Source organism: Haliotis rubra, unplaced genomic scaffold (assembly GCF_003918875.1).
Source record: "Haliotis rubra isolate DU_JTF1 unplaced genomic scaffold, ASM391887v1 Scf1106, whole genome shotgun sequence".
Lineage (NCBI taxonomy): Eukaryota > Metazoa > Mollusca > Gastropoda > Lepetellida > Haliotidae > Haliotis > Haliotis rubra.
Genome location: NW_025765011.1, coordinates 97,591 through 120,502, shown reverse-complemented (window position 1 = coordinate 120,502; position 22,912 = coordinate 97,591). Strand labels below are relative to the sequence as shown.

The window sequence follows — 22,912 nt, the reverse complement described above, 5'->3', positions numbered from 1 at the left end:
ATGAGTTCTTGAGATCAAACAGCCAATGCTAGGTTTTATGAAACCTTTACAGAAAACACGTGGGCGAGGACATACATCCTGCACCCTTACATCAGCATGGCGCTGATGGTGGACATCTGTTTCAGATTATTTACAGTAATCACCTGGCGATTCAGATTGATTTTGTTCTTGATTCAATCTGTTGAATAAATGCATACAGATAAAGACATGAGCAAGTCGAATACAAATGTAATCTGTATATCTGTGTCTCTCACCCGGACCAGTGGCAGTGTGGGTTTCTTGTTGCGTGTTGTCCCTTCGTAGAACTGTCAGCACGGAACACTGCGTTCCATATAAATACATGTATATTGAAAGTCTGGTTATTACGCTGTTATTGCTCACCAGAAGAACACATTGGACTCGTATGATCTTTAACAAAAGCAACGGTTTTCCATGATTACTACTGTTTTAAATGGCAGTTTTTAAACGGAACTCTGCAAACGTTGATTTCAATTCATCAGTGAAAGATGGCCAGGAAGCCATTTTCACAATTCAAGCTTACAGCAACTTGGCTTACCAGCCGGATGAGATTGAACCGGGTTCATCTACCACAGAAACAGCGGATTCTGGTGTTACATGCTCGTCAAATCGTCAGCCGTCTTCAGGTACTACACCTCCGCCGACTCTGAAGAAGTCCCTCAATCTCTTCCACTGTACAGCTGTCATGGTTGCCGTCACAGGAAACATCTCCATCTTTATATCAGCTGGCGCCATCGTAGGGTCTGCTGGATCCATTGGAGCCACCCTCGTCGTGTGGCTTGTAGGCGGACTAATCAACATGGGCATGGCATTGTGCTATGCAGAACTGGGTGCCATGTTTCCGTACGCAGGGGACATTATGCGTATGTCTTGAATGTCCTTGGTCCCTTGCCAGCGTTTCTGATAATGTATGGGCAAGTAACATTCATAGTAGGACCAAGCTGGGCCATTCAGGCCTACACATCGGCCTTGTATATCGCCAACGCCGTCTTCCCTGGCTGCGTGACCGAGGATGTTGAGTTAGGGATTAAGTTACTTGCTTGCTGGATCCTTGGTGAGTAATGACGACGTATTGACATAGTTCTAAATTACGAAGCTAATACAGTTAAACAATGACAAAGGACTTTGTTTTTCGAATCCAAAAACGAATATCAATATCACACAGCCACGGACATATATGAGGAAAAACATTGCATGTTTCATAAACGCACACGCACACGCATACATACACACATACATGACATTATTGGTTTGCATTGTCTAACCCTATACATATATACAGTCAAACGCCGGTTTTTCGATGTTGAAGGGACATCAGTAAATACTTCGAATTGTACGAGGTTTGACAAATGATGCCTTAATCATTACGTAGGGACCAAACTTGTACGTCGAAACGGTCGTAACTTCGACACATCGATGTTTGACTGAATATATACCCAAATAATAATTCGTTACCAAAGCTTCTTGTGAAAATTGTTTCCTTTATCAGGATGTTCTTGAATATATAGTTTTTGTTAAAGCATACTAACTCTCAAGGTGTGTACGTACGTGCCTCTGTTGATGAAGCTGCTCTGTTTTCAGTGACAGTGGTCGTCTTAAACTGCACGTTCATAAAGTTCGTGACCAAGGTTCAGACATTTCTGTCCTCTACGAAGATGCTTGCCCTCCTTATCATCATCAGTGGCGGCCTTGCTGTCTTCGTACAAGGTATGCATCAAGTGGATGAGTGTTGTTCAGTGCCGCTATACAATATTTGAGTCAGGGCAAGGCCAGCCATCCTAACAAGTCAGACAGTTTCAACTGTTACATTGTTACGCGACAAAAAAAAGTATCACAGAAAAACTGATAATTCTTCTTTATGGTGATTGTAATGATGCCTCCACGAAATGATTGTTCGAATGAGCTATTTGAACTATTTAAAGGTTGTGTCATCAATCGTTTGTCTTGTTTAGTCATGGTGGTAGTGTGGGTCCAGGGCATAGAGCGCAGGTAAAAAATCAAGTGAAGTTAAGCAACGTTGGTCACGGAGAATCCTTGGATGGGTGATCGTGTTTGGCAGCTTGGCTCCTGAGAGTTTCTAATACTTCAGTCATACCCCACAAGAAAGCACACTTGTGGTCACCCTTAGACAAAATTGCCTGTTCACCCAGCAGAAAATGGGTACCCGGTAGTATAAGTCGTATGACTATGAACCTTTTAGCGCCTCGCAGACAGCTTGGGTTATCCGGGGTAATAATGTCCACCATATTGTATGCGCTTAGAGCATGCCCCTGCGGCGTGGAGTTCACTGCTATGTAAGTGGCCAAATATAACGACCTGGATAAGTTACTTGTGGAAGTAACGCAACATGCCATCAGAGTGTTAATGTTTTACATTAACCATAGCAAAGGAACTTATCCAAACCTCACTGTAATTTACTGTCTGGATAAAATGGCCCCCAAGGAATAATTAAATGGAAAAGAACGAAAAACTGTAGCTAATTTATAGAAGCAAACGTAAATTGATTTATTTCGTACTACTGATAACTATGAGCATATGACGCTAAAATTTGCGGTATCAATAACCAGTCACTCCTTCAATACCTGGTCCTCCACTAACAGCAACACCATCCCTAACCCTCCTCCTCACTGATTGTAATCGACGTTGACTGGTGGCGGGCCGCGGAACAGTTGCTACTTGACGTGAAATATAACCAACGTACACGATCTGGCCCAGCATTGTCGTCCTCGAAGACTGGCTTTGTGTTCAGAGGATGGTCATCGAATTGTGGTACAACAACCCAGTCTAGGATACCAGTGATGTATCGTTGTTCATTCAGATTGTGTCTGAACGTCACAATGTCAAGTTTACAGTCACGTGAGAGGTACCCTACGCCTTAACTGAACTCCCACGAAACGGTACTTGTTCCATGATATCTCGTTCTGTATATGTAGTGTTTCTGCGGCGCCAAAGTTCGGCCATCAGTCATGAACAAAATATATCAAGTTTTTGTCAGACCAGCGGAGCCTTCCCCATAACCTGAAATTCCAGTGACGTCGAACTTGACATCAAACTAGACCTGCTGCTTTCTGATGTGGGGATAACAACGGACGTTGGACAGTCAGATAGATCGTCTGGCTTTAGACCTCGCCAATTTTATGAAGATTTCAAACAAACGACGATGTAGAAACCACTATGGCTCTAACACGCCACTTGAAACGAAGGGATGAAGGGTTGGGATTTTTAAAATGGCCTCATCCCCCCAAGCACTTGTCAACTGTGGTCTTCCTGAAAGCTGATGGTCGTAACGTCAATAGCTGTCTAGCCTATAGGCTGATAGTCGATGAATGGCACAATCATCTCATGCTGTTTCTTTAACCAATTCTTAGCAACATCTTCGGATACCTTGGCCGCAGTTTTTAACTGCTCCTTTCCCTTTTCAATATCCCCTGTTCGCTGTAGTAAATTTTATCCATTATTAATAGATAATGATATTTCCCTTTCATACACCGACAAATTTAGCGGGACATCATTTGTTGTTCCGCTAAATTGGGCCTGTTTTGTGGGCTCTGTGGGGGCAGCATTTGGATGAAAGGGTTTAAATATAGGGAGTGATCCCGTTTTGTCATTTCGTATACTTCTGCTCTCAATGACTTGCCAGTATTCCGCATCTCAATAACGTGACATCTTTCAGCAATTGTCAGTAGAGGCCCCATATTTTCTCATCAAAAACGAAATCAATCGATTTTTCAAGTTATTGAGCTGTAAGAACAGTTTACTAAAACTTGATATTTACTGAATGACGGGTTCACGCATTGCACGTGATGGTCGCCTTGATCATATCTGAACTGATCTGATACTGAACGTTGTTTCCTTCAGAATGACATATTACTCATTATCTTTAATAAACAAGGGACAAGTTGTTGACATCTGTCCATCCAGCAGTGAATGGCTAGGATGAGATGCAAGTAGTTGTTAACCTTCCGGCGCCTCACAGGTAGTTTATTTCCATGTAATTCGAGAGCACACAGACCCACTGGTCGAAGTAATGAATAATGAGCCTTGATAGCTATTCACTGAAGGAAGAGCGCCACATAACTGGTCTATTATTACATACAGCCATATAGAAACTTTGGAACTTACATATATTCTGTTGTTGACTGACAGGCAAAGCAGACAACTTTGAGAATATATTTGCTGACACCTCGAGAGAGCCGGGAGAGCTTGCTGTCACCATCATCTATACCTCGTTTACATATGGAGGATGGTGAGCTTTCTTCTCACAGTAACAAATTGAATCGGAAAAATATACTGTGGGGTGAATGTTTTTTCACCTCCAATTTAATCCACACACTGAAATAAATTGACTGCAGAAATGCAGCGCCAAACTGTCCATTTATACACGTTTCTAAAGGGCTGACCTGAGCTATCTGTGTTTCCAGGCAGGCCATGCTGTCATTGGCAGAAGAGGTGAAAAATCCTGGAAGGTGAGTGGAATCGTTATTGGTGTCTGGTTCTCAATGGTTTGTCGTTATTGAACCTTTCCCTCGATCATTTTCTACTTGGAGAATAGGCAATTTTGAACAAACTCAGTAGATTGTCTGGTTCAGACTTTGATATCTACATCCACAATAGCTGGTATACACTGAGTACGGCGTTAAACAAATCCCATAACAAATTATCGCTGCCAGAAGGGAATCAATGTACGTATGTGTGAATACACTGCGCCTTTCAGACAGAAGCACATGTATTTGACATTACACTGTCTTACTAAAGTACACATTTGAGTACACATTGAGCTGTATGTAGGAAGATAACCGATCTGATGAACATTCTAGACGTTTAGCTCTTTGATGAACCATACTGTGTTAAACATGTAAATGTTTCTAATGACCTATCACATTCTGTATCCATACACCACTCCGTGCCATCCTCTCTGTTGCAGAGATCTCCCAGGTTCAATATATATTGGCTTCACCATCGTCATCATGATGTATGTCCTGGCAAACGTCGCCTACTTCACCTTGATCAGCCCCGCTGAGATGTTGCAGTCGGACGTCGTGGCGCTGGTGAGCTGCTAAGGGTGATGTTTGATGCCTTGGTTACTTCGATACATAAGCTTCTTTGCCTTAAACTGTAGGAGAACTAACATGATTACACTGTCTTATAGCAGAATACAAAGGCATTTCAATTGCAAAGTTGAATTTGTAAAGTGTGTCATATATTTGGCATGTGTCATTGGGTATTATTTTAATTTAAGATACAATGTTGGTTAGCTGTGAGGGAACATTGTACAGTCAATTTGTACTGTGTACAGAACTTATCACTGCATGTCAGTGTAAACGTATGACGAACGCTAGAAATGAACGTTGAACAAACCGTCATGGTTCTGCAAACCAAGGCAGATAATCAGAGAAATTCGAACCCAGGATAGTTACATGCAGTGTCGTAACCTACTGGATCAACTCCCAGAATTCTCCATGAGCATGATGTTGACTGTGTGTATCCGTGAAATGCCTTGTTCGTTATTGCTTTCGAAGTGAAAATGTTTAGGATTTATCCACACATGAGAGTTGCTGTTGCTGAGAGCTCGTACATTTTTCTTTAATTCGATAAATGTTTTCCACAGATGTTTTCTCAGCGTCTGTACGTCCCCATCTCCATCGTCATCTCTGTCCTCGTCGCTACATCGTCAACAGCAGCCCTCAATGCTGCCGTTATGGGACATTCCAGGTGAGAAGCTGGAACACTGTCAGAGACACGCCCTGGTGGCGTGTGAGTTGACCTGGAACCCGGGATCTATGCTATTCCGTCGATCTTCTGATAGCGTGTCATCGTGTCCAGATGTACAGTATTACTCCTGATCTCAGTCACCAAACGGACAGGGTCAGAGTACTTACACCCTGACATCAAACACCTGGAATGTCGCTGATTGCGCCGTGAGACATCATGCACTCACTGATAATGTATAACAAACATAATGATGTAATATTGCAATCACTGACAATCATAACGACATCCAATTCTGTAAAATCACTATTTACCAATATCAGACGCTCACCAATATTTGTACAGTTGTCATTATCACCCCCCCCCTCCACCCCCCCCAGATTCCTAGCATGGCGATCTACCATTCAGTTGTTGGCTACCTATAGCCTATATTATATTGTTTGGTCTTTGTAATTATAATATTTTTACGTTTACATACTAGTTTTAGTTTAGACACATCTGTGATACTCTAGAGTTTTTACAGTCCTTTGCTGACTGATTATTTCACAACTTATATTTATTGTATATGTGATATTTTTCTCGTCACTATATGGCTGATATACTGCCTAGTCTATCTCACCCACTCAGTCATTATCAAACCCTCGTCGCGGACAATGAATAATATCTATTAACGTTCATCGGTTGTATGTGTATGTGTGTCTCCCTCACCCATATATATGTATATGTGTATACGTGTGTGTGTGTTTCTGTGTGTTTGTTTATAAAGTATATAGTACATATAAATATATATATCATATGTCAGTATATTTGTTGCCATGTATATGAAGTAAAATGTTATCAATGTCAGCTGTACACTGAAATGCTCGGCATTGGTATTCACTGGTCACAATCACGTGTTAAAAATTACCCCGTGTTTAAGCGTTGAATGATATTTCTTATCAAATGTCTTTCTTAATTTAAATTACTGTAATATAATAATGTTTTCAAATGTTGAGATGATTTCGATTTTCTAATTGGCTTAGTACCCAAGGTCATTCTTTTTATTACTTTCTATGACTTCGCGGAGTGCTTTCGCACTTTCCCAAGTTCAGGTGTCCTCAATAAAGCTTATGTCAGTGGCCGGAGCTCGAGGTAGAGCTGGGAATGCTTTGTGACCTTGGTGACTTTCAGTTGTACTATTCAAATATTATTTTTTCCCTTGATGCCCAACAATATCTATCTCTGATTAACCTCTGATATTGACCGTGTGTCCTTGATGGCCAGTATTCGCAACTACAACTCCCTTACGTCATAAGATAACACAGTTTGGGGGTTTTGGGGGGTGGGTGGATGATGTTAATCCAGCTGGGGTCCTCGTGGTCCCTAGTATGGAGATCTACCTTCAGTTGTTAGCAATCTACATGTTTTCATATTGTGTTGTATTCTGTAGCTAACATATTTCAGATTTGCATACTAGTTTACATTCATGACTGTGATAATCTAGTTGCTTTTACTGCCCTTCGTTGACAGGCTTTTCATAATTTACATGTATTTATGGTGAATTTTAAAATTGTTTTAGTCACGATATGGCTGAAATATTGCCGATGTGGCTGTACATCTTAACTCACTCACTCATTGTACGAGTTATTGTTGTTGTTTACAGGGTTGTGTTTGCTGGTTCAAGGGCTGGCCATATGCCCCCTGATCCTCGGCATGATTCACCCAAAGTACCTCACACCATGGCCTGCCACTTTTGTACTGGTAAATACATATGGTAATACAAAATCACTAATTGATGTGTGGACATATTTCATATACTCATCTGCCCGTGAAACTCCTGTTCACAATTTGTTTTCAGCAACCCCTGTATTTCTTCAGAGTCGACTAACGGAATCAGGCCGTTGATTTGGCTGATGCATGCCACTGCATTCCAGTAACGTATGTCAATGCTCATGCTGTCTGACAATGGATTGAATGGTCCAGATTTGTTCATTTACAAACGGCCGTCATATAGCGAGGGTGTGGCGTTAAACAACAATAAAACAAAAGAAATCATATCTCATTACGATAACGTTTGTTGCTTTGTCCTCCAAGCTGATGAAAACTTTGCTTCAGGCAAGTGACATGCTTTCCCCGAGTCTGAAAATATACAAAGAGTATTATTCCATCTTCATTTTACACAGCTTTCCTGGGGGCTGATCGTGTTGTTCACAGGCGATTTAACAACCATGATGGCCTACATCGGCTTCTTCAGCAACATGGCAGGCACCGTCGTCGTCATGCTGCTTCTGTACCTACGAGTGAAGAAACCAAGCGTTAACAGACCGTACAAGGTAACCGCTCGTTGTTGTTCGGGACAGTCTCGATATGCTCACGATGTGCAGTGATATACAATGTTCAGTCAGGCAGCTTGGAGTGAGTAAACATGTGTGGTATTCCAGCAGTAGCAGGATTGGGGATACTAGAAATGTGTTTCACATATCGTAGCCATAAAGGGAGTAGAAGCCTTCGGCATGACGAGCGAACACTGTGACCAGCATACTCATCCGCCACCAGCTGCAAAGGTAAGACGGGTTTTTTCATATCGAAAAGGCATGTTTACACACACACACGCACGCGCGCGCACGCACGCACGCGCGCACACGCACACACACACACACACACACACACACACACACACACACACACACACACACATTATCGTCTTTATTATGAGGAACTCAACGTTTCGGAGTATATGTGAAAAAAGTATGAATGAATCACTGAAAATCAGTGATGACCCCAGGTGTTCGTGAAAAGGGTGAACATGCCCTGCTCTACCAGGAACACCAGCAATCACCAACTTCGCCTAACAATATTGGTATAAAGTGTCCACCATCTTACACCTATGTATTTGACCAGGCCGTCAAAGAGCAGCCTGACCACGCAGATGCAATACAAGGTATAGATATATTATGCTGCAATCAACAGATGAATGGTTCCAGTCCCAGACTAACCTCCCTTAACCCCACGGAATGTGTGTGTGTGAGTACAGACGTACTTGAGAGAGGGCACATCCTATATTCATCACATTAATGACACTTAATACCAACTGTGACAACAAACAGTATAGCCCAGGCTTGTCTTCATGTCCGAGCTGGGTCTATATGTTCCCTGGCCCCACCTGTACCCAAAGTCTCTTCTATGTCCTTACTCCCTGTGATATGATGGTCGCCCTTCTGATCACTTCGTCCATAGAATATGTGTTTGAGGGGAGGGCAGGTGGACGAGGGGGGCAGAGGTAGGGGGAGGGAAAGGGGGAGGACGGACGGAGATGAAACCAAACTCCTACTACCAACAGGATATGAACTTTGTATTGTAAATGTGGTTAAACATATGTTCCCTGCATGACTCGGTGCCAGCAATGAGCATGCTCTGGGAACGTAAATAAAGTGTACAATATATACTACCCATCAAAAGTTTAGACTCACTGATAGCACTTACTATATGTTATGCATATATATATGGTTACATCGAAGATGAAAATCTTCACTAACAGATGAAGTGCACGAAGATCATGCATCAAATTGCTGTAAAGCTTGTACAAATATCGTGCATGTGAACAGCTGCATTTTGGTGAAAAGTTTCGTTAAGAATTTACCAATTTTTACGGAGTTTCATCATGTACTGAAATCATGACATTAATCTTTTCAACGTTACGAATTTGTTTTACAATACATCAGTTCGTCTGTAAACAGTACCTCTAAACGGTATGGAATATTTTGCAAAATCTAGTTTAGAACACTTAACCTACAAATCATAAATACAGTTTCTCCCTAAAACTCATTCTATAGACTGCTGCGTGTAAATATTTCTGTAGTTTCACAGTGTTATGTGTACAGGTTGATCTGTTCCTGTAGTTTCACAGTGTTCTGTGTACAGGTTGATCTGTTCCTGTAGTTTCACAGTGTTATGTGTACAGGTTGATCTGTTCCTGTAGTTTCACAGTGTTATGTGTACAGGTTGATCTGTTCCTGTAGTTTCACAGTGTTCTGTGTACAGGTTGATCTGTTCCTGTAGTTTCACAGTGTTATGTGTACAGGTTGATCTGTTCCTGTAGTTTCACAGTGTTATGTGTACAGGTTGATCTGTTCCTGTAGTTTCACAGTGTTCTGTGTACAGGTTGATCTGTTCCTGTAGTTTCACAGTGTTATGTGTACAGGTTGATCTGTTCCTGTAGTTTCACAGTGTTCTGTGTACAGGTTGATCTGTTCCTGCAGTTTCACAGTGTTCTGTGTACAGGTTGATCTGTTCCTGTAGTTTCACAGTGTTCTGTGTACAGGTTGATCTGTTCCTGCAGTTTCACAGTGTTATGTGTACAGGTTGATCTGTTCCAGACAATGCTGTGTGTGCCTATTGCCCAGCTGATGATCAACCTGGCTGTACTGGTGATGGCCACCTATCAGCGTCCACATCAGATGGGCTTCGCACTTGCCATCCTGGCGGCTGGTGTCCCACTGTACTGGGTCGGAGTGCTGTGGAAGAACAAACCAAAAGAGTTCACCAACATTGTCGGTAAGCGAAGAGCACCGCCAGGTTCCAGTGGTAAGAGGCCATTGCAACATGGAGATCAGGTACTTATGTCCCAGGAATTACAAGTCATAGGTTCGAGCCCCGAGTTATCGTCCTTGCTTTGTCAGCAACACAAGCGTGCCGTGCGTTGATGAAACACATGGTTTGAAGGCCTAATTGTCTGGTTCATACCGCTGTCATATAGCTGAAATATTGCTGAGTACGACATAACAACCAAACAGATATTCTATTAATGGCAGAAATGTAGCCAACATTGTTGAGTGAAATATGTTATATATGTTTTTTTTATGGGACGTATTAATTTGATCCTTCCAGAGATCCTCACAGTGTTAGCTCAGAAGGTTCTGGTGGTGGTAAAGGCGCGAAACGGAGAACACTCGGCGGGTAAAGGCGCCAAAGAATGACAGCAGCTTCCAGTTTAATCGTGGAATACATGAATTTATATGGTGATAAAAGATGATGGCACAGACTATTGGTACTTTTTGCTATCATCCTCGAGTATCCAGTGCGTCTTTCTCTTTGGGGGGCGGTGGGGTAGCCTAGTGGTTAAAGCGTTCACTCGTCACGCTGAATACCCGGGTTCGATTCCCCACATGGGTACAATGTGTGAAGCCTTGTTTACTGTCTGTGATTGAGTCATGGCTATTTATCGTGACAGAATGGGTATATAACACTCTGGATATAACGATGTTATTCGGCCAAATGAGTAAAGAAAATACATTTGAAAGTCTGCTGTTATTTTATATCTATATTTACCAGCCGTGACCAGAAGGACAATCTTCATGTGTGAGTCAGAATATCAGTGGAACACGAGTATCGCATGTCGGCACTACACACTTCTCGCTGCTTCATCTTCGACCGTCACACATGTGATTCAATATGACCCGTAGCACAGCAGACCTTCAGTATTAGAGAGCACATGATACGAAGCATTTTATAGACATATTACTCTCTGCATCGAATATTTCAGCATGGACCAAACTTCCAGTGGAAGAGTCGCTAATAAACACTGTCAGGCTTGGAATACGATTTCTTTGATAACAGTAGAATCTCGCACTTCGAGGAAAAGATAGTGCCTTGGAAACAACAAAACACAAACTTATACATTGGACTAGAGGTACAGAACATAGCCAGTGTGACTCTGGTTATGTGACGCCACGGCTTACTTGTACACAAACGAGTTTTCAGATGGTATGGACGCAGGTACATACATAAATGCATGCATATTTACACCTTTGTACATACATACATACATACATACATACATACATACATACAGACATACAGACATACATACATACATACATACATACATACATACATACATACATACATACATACATACATACATACATACAAATTTGACTTGTGTTCACCTCCACAGCTATGACTTCAGTATCCTATACCATACAACCTGAGTCATTTTGCGTGTCTTCCTCATTGAATTATCGAAGAGTGGTCTGTATAACGCCAGAACTTAACTCGTCTTGTTTATTGTCAATGTAATGAAGAAAGATGCTTATTTTCTGCTAAAAAGGACATTTACTAAAAATACACATTGCCATAGATTTCCCACAGAGTACCGAAGAAGAAATTGTGTGCTACAAACTTGCAAATTCTAAATATGTACACCGAAGTGGTTTCCGATTGATGACATCCGGCTAACCGTCTATCTGGAAGAGGATCTAAATTTAATGTTGTGTCATGTGGTAATGAGTAAATGGCCCGTGGTAACTGTGGCAACTGTGGCGTAGTGTATCGATGATGGAACTGAGCGTCTGCAAAGGTCGATAGTGAAGAAAGTTTGTTTAAAGTTTTTGTTTCGCAATGCAAACTCAAATGATGCTGTTGGTGTTGCTGTGTGACTTCAATAGAATTAACAAAGTCAAAGGTAAGTGTTTCAAATTGTTTGCTTTCATCTTGGCCTATTGTTTAACAAATCACGTTTCGATGAGATCTTGCAAGTCATATCCACTTCTCAAACATAAAATAAGACATGGATCTGAGAAGGCAAACGTATTTGACATGCACATGCTCTCATGTATCTCACAAGACACGCTCATTTCTCATATACATGCTCACACATACAGTTCACAAGGAACATTATGTATGTCTTACAAGGGGGATAGGGTAGCACGCTCATTTGTCATATACATGCTCACACATACAGTTCACAAGGAACATTCTGTATATGTCTTACAAGGGCGATAGGGTAGCACGCTTATTTGTCATATACATGCTCACACATACAGTTCACAAGGAACATTATGTATGTCTTACAAGGGGATAGGGTAGCACGCTCATTTGTCATATACATGCTCACACATACAGTTCACAAGGAACATTCTGTATATGTCTTACAAGGGCGATAGGGTAGCACGCTTATTTGTCATATACATGCTCACACATACAGTTCACAAGGAACATTATGTATAGCACGCTTATTTGTCTTACATATAGGTTCGATAGGGTAGCACGCTTATTTGTCATATACATGCTCACACATACAGTTCACAAGGAACATTCTGTATATGTCTTACAAGGGCGATAGAGTAGCACGCTTATTTGTCATATACATGCTCACACATACAGTTCACAAGGAACATTCTGTATATGTCTTACAAGGGCGATAGAGTAGCACGCTTATTATACAGCTTGGAACATTATGTATGTCTTATAGAGTAGCATTATTTGTCATATACATGCTCACACATACAGTTCACAAGGAACATTCTGTATATGTCTTACAAGGGCGATAGGGTAGCACGCTTATTTGTCATATACATGCTCACACATACAGTTCACAAGGAACATTCTGTATATGTCTTACAAGGGCGATAGGGTAGCACGCTTATTTGTCATATACATGCTCACACATACAGTTCACAAGGAACATTATGTATGTCTTACAAGGGCGATAGGGTAGCACGCTTATTTGTCATATACATGCTCACACATACAGTTCACAAGGAACATTCTGTATATGTCTTACAAGGGCGATAGGGTAGCACGCTTATTTGTCATATACATGCTCCCACATACAGTTCACAAGGAACATTATTTGTCTTATACATTTGTCTCATGCTCACACATACAGTTCACAAGGAACATTCTGTATATGTCTTACAAGGGCGATAGGGTAGCACGCTTATTTGTCATATACATGCTCACACATACAGTTCACAAGGAACATTCTGTATATGTCTTACAAGGGCGACAGGGTAGCCTTGTGGGTAAAGTGTTCACCCTTCACGACGTAGACCCGGGTTGGACTTCCTACATGGGAACAATGTGAAGCCCGCCGTGGTATTGTTTTATTATTGCTCAATGCGGCGTAACTGATATGTTCAGACTGATTTGATTTAAACATATTTTATTAACAAATGTGAAAGGGATTGGGGGTAAGTTATCCAACTTAAAATACAAGCTCCCTCGTATTTACGAACATGCATTTTCAATTTTATACATCTTGAGAAGAAAGACAACAGAGTGAGTGAGTGAGTTAACATTTATAGTCACATCGGCAATATTTCATCCATACCGCGACTAAAACTATACTACCCATCAAAAGTTTAGACTCACTCAAAGCACTCACTATATGTTATGTATATATATGTGGTTACTTCGAAGATGAATTTCTCCATTAACTTGGGGTAACCAACTGAAAACCTTATGCAGATCAATTGCACGAGCATCATGCATCAAATTGCTAAAAAACACGTGCAAATATCGTGCATGTGAACAGCTGCGTTTTGGTATAAAGTTTTGTTAAGAATTTGCCAATTTTCACTCTGTTTCATTATTTATTGAACTCATGATAATACACTATCCAAAGTTACGAATTTGTTTTACAATACATCAGTTCATGTGTAAACAGTACCATTAAACTGTATAGAATATTTTGCATAATCTAGTTTAGATCGGTTGACTGAAGTATGTGGCTACATGTACACTAGTGGGTCTAAACGTTTGATGGGGAGCATAGTTCTAAATTCTTAAAAATCCATATGATTTATAAAACCCTGTCAACGAAGGACGGTAAAATTACAAGGTTATCACATATGTGTTAAACTAGATCAAGGAGAATTAAAACAATACACTAACACTTAATGACACGAGATGAAACTTGACAAGATGTCGCCAGCAACGGTTGTTAGGCCACCAGACTAGAGACCGGGGGATACTTCTGCTTCCTGCACGGTTCTCTTGCTGGATTTATACCATCCCTTCAGCTGTCAGGGATTGTAGGTAATGTTAGCCATTTATCTTAAAAGTACAAACATTCTACGATTAAAAACGGTGGTAGCTATGAAGAGTCTGTGACTGAAAGTGGGCTTACATAGAAAGAGGATAGAGAAAGTATAGGAAGTTAAAGAGAGAAGAGAGACAGGGACACAACTTATGTGATCACTCAAAACGTTTTGATCGACAAATAAAAGTTTGCACATACAAACGTATTCATTCTGTTTAATAGTCATATCTTGACTGCCAAGTAACATTAATGACAATGTGACAGGCGATTCAAGTTTTACAGTACTTCTCAAATTTATCAATTATGTCTCGCTTTGAATGTTGTACAGGTTACATTCTAATAGGAAGTGATGTATATTTTCACGGACATGTTCAGACTTTATACAGATGTTAAACTTTTCTAAATACTGCGTAACATAATCGGAATAGTGTGCTTTTCTTCAAACCTATAGTGCACATAATATGAATTGAATCCAATCTCATACAAGTATGGTATTTCATATTTTATAGAAAACATATGCGAATGTGATTTACACAGTCGAAGATGTACGATAGCTCTGTGGAAGAACACTTGTCTTAATTCATATATGTGTTTCAGGCATATGGCAGGCGATTTGTAATGAAATGATGAAAATATATAGGGTACATACCGTTACATATGACTTCGTGTATGACTTAATGGTTTTCAGACACAATATTTCAATTATACTGTCACGACCTGAAAATAACCGAACCGTCAATCCGGGGCATGAAAACAGTTCGACACCCAGTCTGCTGACACCCTCTCCGATCACCCTGTCCCTATTTGATTCAGATCTCACGTTGCCGGACACCCCTTTAGGTGTATCAAACACTACTGAGTTACATTGGATGTATCACACTCTGACAATGAGGATTTTCATGTTATAGCTAAAAGCCCTGAAATGTAATCATTACATGGTAAAGTGCAGATGTAGTTGTTGTCGAGACTTCGGGAGTTATGTTAGTACAATACACTGCACGATCATGTGACACGTTAGAAGGAAAGACAAATTAAGACGCAATTTCAATAATGAGATAACCGAACTTATGCTACAGAAAAACAGATATGTTAATATTTCATATTTATCACACATGTACATACACTAAGCGTCATTAATCTAGGGTCAAACGATATATAGCACATGTAAAGAAAAGCTTCTCAGAAATAATAGAACTAAGAGTGCCATCATTATGTTTAATGTGTTGACAAATGTGACTCGTCGTTACATACAGACAAAAAGTTCAAACAGCACCAGCAAATATCAGCTGTATAGACCAACGGTCTGATGTGTTTTTCCATACTGTTAAGAAAGTTTGTAAAACATTTCAGTTGTATATATTTCAAACAAAAACGAAGTTTCTACAACTTTTAAGAGTGAGTGGGTTAATATTTAGCGTCACATCGGCAATACTTCAGCCGTATCGTGACGAGAACAATTTAATTTATATCAATATTAAAATCAATAATTTAGAACTTAAAAACCTGTTATCGAAGGGCAGAAAAAATACTAGAGTATCACATATATAAATTTAAAACTAGTACGCTGTCGTAACATTAAATCACTATAGACAGTACAAAATAAAAACGGGCTATAGATCACCAACAACTGAAGGTAGATCACCATACTAGGGTCCATGGGGACTTACAGTACTTTTGCTACCTGCATGGACCCCAGCTGGATTTACACCATCCCTTCAGCCACTGGCGGTTGTGCTGAGTTACAACTTTTAAGAAATGGTGTTACCAACAGCTAACCCTTCATTAATCTATATAACCAGTGTAATGGTGACGGCGAGGATGTCGGGGACTATAGAGTGGCAGGACCAGGACGTTGTGCTGAGTGTCGGGATGAGTCAGGGCAGTCGGGGAAAATGAATAACCACATCAAACACAGTCATGCAGTGTTTGGTACAAGGAAACATCATACAATGTGCAAAGTCATATTCCTGCCTCGCCTACACACTAGTTCCCTGAAAAGCTGTTGTTTTACATTGTTTCCCTTTGTTTCACGTCAACATTTACACTTCGTTAAAAAAGACACAGACCATTGTTAGATGCTCGTGGTTGATTGCTGAAGCCGATGTCTATTTTGGAAATTACAGAATATGTGAATCAATCACCCGTGGCAACTATACGTACTTTCTATTCAGGTTCTTTAATGACTCGCCATGTTCTGGGCTGGTGTAACAAATAAGAACGTTTTCAGCTGACGTTTCTGTACACGTTTCTCTAAGACATTAGACATTTTCTTTTAGGCTCGGTCGTCCTGAAGAGTGTCCCACCAACAGCCGCTGATGGTGAACTGTTGACCCTGGTCTGCAGCAAATCGACACCAGACCACAGCCATAGAGATGTGTCCTGGTATCGCGATGGTGCCAAGGTCTTTGTGACAAAAAGGTCATCCGCTATATATAACATTGACTCCAGTGTCCGGAACAGCTACCGGTCAGGACGGATCAATGTCCACTGTGATGCCCTCCAACACAACGTGACCATCAGGATCAACTCCACTATAGATAACGGTACCACCTGGTGCTGCAGGGACGCAACGACGAGCAACACAGTGATGATAAGTGAGTACTGGAGTAAGTAAATTAGTACTAACTGTTTTATATTGGTGAAGCATCACGAGACATTTACGAAGCTTGACTGACAGGTCCTGAGTCTCACATAGGATAATTTGCATGAGACTGATATCTTTTGCTGTGGATATAACACAATGTCGTAGAGGTATAAATAGACAAGAGGCAAGTGAGCAAATCATTTCGCTTACAGGTCTGTCTGTGAACAGGTACTCGCAGGTAAAGACTAAACACATACATTAAAGGATAAATGAGCACAAAAGGGAGAACCAAACTCACATGGTCAGTTTAAGCGATAAGGAGGGAAAGTCCAGAGAATTCGTATTGCTTGTCCAGTGGTCATTCCAGGGAAAGGATGCAGTCCACTTTCCCAGACATTTGCTAGTGAAGAAAGTATCAGCTCGTTACGTTCTAACGATTTTGACATCTAATGAAAACCATTCACGTGAAAATAAGTTCCGTTTGAAACTGACCCAGAGAGTTAAAACACAGCAAACGGGTCAAGGATTATATTTGAGGATCAGAACATTTGAATCACCGCTCGTGGAGTTGCTGATTTCCATGCTACATATTTTGCTAACTTAAGTCAGGCAGTAAAATAATGAATATGTCTCATATAGGTTATTCTATAACGTTTAATGTTTAAATCCACCCCGTATGCCCTTGGTAAGTGTTTCTGATTGCAAACAGCATACCCGTTACATATTTGTGGCATAAATCAGGTTTTAAAACAAATGGAAAAATGTGTAATAGGTCATTGATATAATACTGCAGTTGGTTCATTTGTGGATGTCACAGGTGACCAAATCGGTGAACAGTATTACGTCACACGGTGTACATACTTGAAAGGGAATGGACGTGCACTCCCCTCAATATACCTAATGGCATAAAATGGATAGGTTGTTCATTCCAACAAATGAAAAGCGCAGTAAACGCCAACATTTACCTAAGTACTTGTTCACAAGAAACCATCACCTAAAGCTGTCAGTAATGTTTCTTGTCATTCCCACCTCACACGCGCCATGAATTTCCTTTCCGACGTGATGTATTAAAATGCTGCTGATGTTAGAGATTCCCGACTCTGGGAAGCATATGCCCTCCTAACAAATTACACTATTACCATTGGACACTGATAAAAAAGTGGTCTTTATCTTCAAATATTATACATTTGTTTGTGAAGAAAGGCGACTATGTCTTTATTCTAAACCTTTTAGAACGTGACCTTAGTTTTAAAATTGCTTAAACTACGATGCACAATAAGTGAAATAGATTTTTAGAATATTTTGTTTGGTCCTATGTATTTCTTTAGCCTTCCCACTCTCTCATGTTGGTGAAACTGGAGATGACAAACACATAGAAGTACGAATGACAAGATAACTATACCACGTGAAAACCCTTCAGCCATTACCAAGCAACATAACGTGAACATTGAAGGTATGATACAGAGCATTAATAAAGAATATGTACATTCCACTAGATGTCGAGAGCAAGACATCTTGGACTACAACGACAAGGACGACAGTTATGTCATCATTAGCAACTACTGACACAACCAGCATTCAGACAGATAAACCAGGTACGTGGCATCCACCTCCATATTTGACATATACTACCAGTGATTTTGAAGATGTGTCCACTTTCGCAAGAATGTGTAGATATCTGTAGAGATTGTAGCACAGATGTGTGACTAAAGACAATGTACAATGTGTGTACATGTCTCAGACTGTAGCACAGATGTATGACTAAAGACAACGTACAATGTGTGTACATGTCTCAGACTGTAGCACAGATGTATGACTAAAGACAACGTACAATGTGTGTACATGTCTCAGATTGTATCACAGATGTATGACTAAAGACAACGTACAATGTGTGTACATGTCTCAGACTGTAGCACAGATGTGTGACTAAAGACAACGTACAATGTGTGTACATGTCTCAGACTGTAGCACAGATGTAGGACTAAAGACAACGTACAATGTGTGTACATGTCTCAGATTGTATCACAGATGTAGGACTAAAGACAACGTACAATGTGTGTACATGTCTCAGACTGTATCACAGATGTAGGACTAAAGACAACGTACAATGTGTGTACATGTCTCCGACTGTATCACAGATGTGTGACTAAAGACAACGTACAATGTGTGTACATGTCTCAGATTGTATCACAGATGTATGACTAAAGACAACGTACAATGTGTGTAGATGTCTCAGACTGTAGCACAGATGTAGGACTAAAGACAACGTACAATGTGTGTACATGTCTCAGATTGTATCACAGATGTATGACTAAAGACAACGTACAATGTGTGTACATGTCTCAGATTGTATCACAGATGTATGACTAAAGACAACGTACAATGTGTGTACATGTCTCAGACTGTATCACAGATGTATGACTAAAGACAACGTACAATGTGTGTACATGTCTCAGACTGTAGCACAGATGTAGGACTAAAGACAACGTACAATGTGTGTACATGTCTCAGACTGTAGCACAGATGTATGACTAAAGACAACGTACAATGTGTGTACATGTCTCAGACTGTAGCACAGATGTGTGACTAAAGACAACGTACAATGTGTGTACATGTCTCAGACTGTATCACAGATATGTGACTAAAGACAACGTACAATGTGTGTACATGTCTCAGATTGTATCACAGATGTATGACTAAAGACAACGTACAATGTGTGTACATGTCTCAGACTGTAGCACAGATATGTGACTAAAGACAACGTACAATGTGTGTACATATCTCAGATTGTAGCACAGATGTATGACTAAAGACAACGTACAATGTGTATAGTTTCTCAGATGATATTCCTAGAACCAAATATGTCTGACATTGATATCATCTTCACAGACTGCGACGAGTTACGTGATGTCCTGTACCTCGTGGCTACAGGTGTAGGGGGCGTTGTGTTTGGCAGCATCGTGTGTGTCGCCATCTTCATCACATGGTTTAAAAAGTGCAGGAAAAGAGGTGAGGGTTATTTTTCAGCAAACTAAATGTTTAGTTAATACTTGTCAGCTAGAAAAACATTTTGTAATAAGTTTTATTTAAATCAAGACCAATAATGTCTAATGGCGGTACTAAAACGTCACTCAAACGCAACATCATTTTTAAAGGTCTCAGGTTGCAGAGGAAGGGCGGAAGGAGCAAGAGTAACCTGGTTATCCTTCCTGAATACATTTTTTGCTTACTGTCTGAGCTTTTAGAATCTTTTCCAATTCATCTGTTGATTTTCAATAACTGATTTACTCCGGATGTATTAGACTGTTATTTCTGAAATTGAGAATCTCCAAAAAGTACAAAAAGTGGACCATTGTTCTATATATCGCTATATAAAGACGCATCGATCATCTTCCAGATGCCAACTTGTACGACTCTACATATCCACGTGAAGACATGGGGCACCTGTATTGTCCAGTTCAGGCTGGGACTGAGGCACCGAACTACGTCAATACAGAGGCTGCCAACGTTACCAGCGACGTGGCTGCTGATGCTGGAGATACACATTACTACAGCTTTGTGGGGACCAAGGGTGCTAGCAGGGACCCTCTTCTCAACTAAAACATGGACTATATGCCACCACATAACCCTGCTCTCATAATATCACATTCTATTTTTGCTTGTTCATTTCAGTTTAGTCATGTTTAGAATTGTGCATTGCTTTTCTATTTGAAGCTGGTTTCAACGCCTAGGCTTCAAATTAACCTTGACCAGAATGTGCACAATGCAAAATTCTAGTGAATAAATTTATTGTAGGTGGTGTACTCAAATGGACGAGCTTCGTGATACCACAAACAGCTGAATAAGGAAACTCTTGACCGAATAGATATAGTTTTGAGATTGAAGAAGCTATGTGAATGTGGTGAGACATAGGGTAGGACGTCCCTAGATACTCCTGACTGAATGTCCATATATCAGGTGTGATAACGCCCAGGACTCCGCGAAGTTATAACACAACTACATTCAAGTACACATAGCTGTACACATAGCTGTACAAGAGACACAAATTGATAACACATCAAATACTAATGGAAACCAAAACAGGTAGTCACGGTTAACATTGTCAACACATAATGTTTTATACAACTTGTGGATGTTTACCGAAAACTGAATAATATCCATGTAGCATCATACGTTTAGATTTATTCTGGTTACCATGACACCCCGTGCATTGTAGGCGTGGTAGTCATTAGGCAAATAAGACAATATAGTAGTTTTCGCAGAATAAGAGCGGGCCATTTGAGAATCTATCCCTGAAACTGACCCGGTCTCACAAATAACACACCCAGAATCAAAGGAAGCATTTTCAAGATCAATTTGTTACATACATTAATAAAAGGCAAATACGCCTTTTGTGAAGTTATTCCTTTGACCTGATGTAAGGATCTTATTAAATCCATGGATGTGTTATGTTACATTTGTTATACCTTCCGTTGTGTCATGGTTTACAAACTGATCATATTCTACGTGTAAAGCAGGAAACACATATTGCAAATAACAACCACTACCGTAATCATAAGAAATGTTCCAGGAGGAAAGTACCATTCCGACTGTATCATGAACACGTATTCACGAATAAATAGCAATCACTGATGAGCGGATCCTGCTCCTGGTGTCATTGATGGAACAGTTGCCAGGTGTAATATATCAGTTGTAATAAATATTTGGTGTCACAGACTGACCTGAAATAATCCTGTTGCCCACATGGTAACACCAGTGACTATTCAGAGATACATCGTTCTCAATACTCGGGATCAGATTGTGTGTGTACATGTGTCATGTTGCGGGCCACGGGGACACATAGACAGATGATGATGATACTTGGAAACCACCAAATTAATCCCTGGTGCTGATGTTTTACTTTCACACAACAGATCTAACCAGACTGAGCAATCATATCTGTGGACAACACACACTTGACGTTTAGAGAAACGTCTGGTAAGTTGTACCGACCTTGTCACAGGAGTCACCTGTTTCAGTTATGTCACAAAAGAGTAACAATAATTTTACCGGACATTTCTGAAGGCAATAGAAATACGTATTCAACAATACAGATGGATCAGCGTATGTTGAAATTTGATCGCACGAATTGGGAGAATTTGGGGACTAACTTGACTTTAGGCATGTTGTTGAACAAAACATTATCCTTTTGTATTGAATATGGTTGTGTTTGAACAACATTGGCAAAATGAATACTTGTTAGATGCTTATGTCTGTCATTACTGGTTCGAAAATAAACATGAATATCACGATGGTTTGATATGTATATGTACATAAAATGTTTTCAACTTTGAATAAAAGTGATATATCGTCAATTTAAACGTTGTTTGTGAATACTAGGAATGCTACTGATCACATCACTCTTGTTGAGCGGTATATCATATAGTCTTGCTCGTAGAAGTTATTGTCATGAGTGCATATGTTAAATATAAACAATATTCATGGAACATTTCAAATGACGTCATATCGCGGATAACGTTGACATTCGTTTCGCAATAGAAACAAAACTGAAACATTTACACATGTATCATATTTGTCAGTACATGTCAGTATACTCACGGAAACGAACAAAAATTAAATGGAAAATACCATATCACATGTTTTACTCTCCGAGGACTACAAAGAGAAATGCAAGGAAACAGATAACTTTTTGTTTACAGTTAGCTAAATTGCTCTTAAAATCTACCTTTGTATATAATGCAATATAGCAGTAAACATTGACTTATTCTTTATTTAATAAACCTGTACCGACAGAATCT

The 22,912-nt window shown here is 40.2% G+C and overlaps 2 protein-coding genes across 2 annotated transcripts; both read left to right on the top strand.

The window, feature by feature from the left end:
• The first annotated feature begins 451 nt into the window (after nucleotides 1-451).
• Nucleotides 452-10,806, top strand: LOC124287270 (cystine/glutamate transporter-like). The gene is given in 12 exon segments (XM_046723773.1): nucleotides 452-872; nucleotides 875-1,072; nucleotides 1,600-1,725; nucleotides 4,165-4,264; nucleotides 4,440-4,484; nucleotides 4,943-5,066; nucleotides 5,627-5,730; nucleotides 7,370-7,403; nucleotides 7,405-7,467; nucleotides 7,890-8,039; nucleotides 10,083-10,260; nucleotides 10,594-10,806. Coding segments are annotated over 12 exon segments (1,632 nt in total). The 3' UTR covers nucleotides 10,683-10,806.
• A 1,214-nt stretch (nucleotides 10,807-12,020) lies between these two features.
• On the top strand, nucleotides 12,021-22,468 carry LOC124287312. Its single transcript, XM_046723813.1, has 5 exons — nucleotides 12,021-12,169; nucleotides 16,807-17,124; nucleotides 18,611-18,709; nucleotides 20,004-20,123; nucleotides 20,512-22,468. Exons 1-5 carry the CDS (start codon nucleotides 12,106-12,108, stop codon nucleotides 20,712-20,714), a joined length of 804 nt encoding a protein of 267 aa, XP_046579769.1. The 5' UTR covers nucleotides 12,021-12,105; the 3' UTR covers nucleotides 20,715-22,468.
• Nucleotides 22,469-22,912: the final 444 nt, after the last annotated feature.

Excerpts from the sequence above, each read along its gene's own strand:
- LOC124287312 (XM_046723813.1), top strand. The coding sequence starts at position 12,106 with ATGCAAACTCAAATGATGCTGTTGGTGTTGCTGTGTGACTTCAATAGA. Across the intron at positions 17,125-18,610 it reads GAGCAACACAGTGATGATAA|ATGTCGAGAGCAAGACATCT; the intron begins GTGAGTACTGGA and ends ACATTCCACTAG. Across the intron at positions 20,124-20,511 it reads TAAAAAGTGCAGGAAAAGAG|ATGCCAACTTGTACGACTCT; the intron begins GTGAGGGTTATT and ends ATCATCTTCCAG.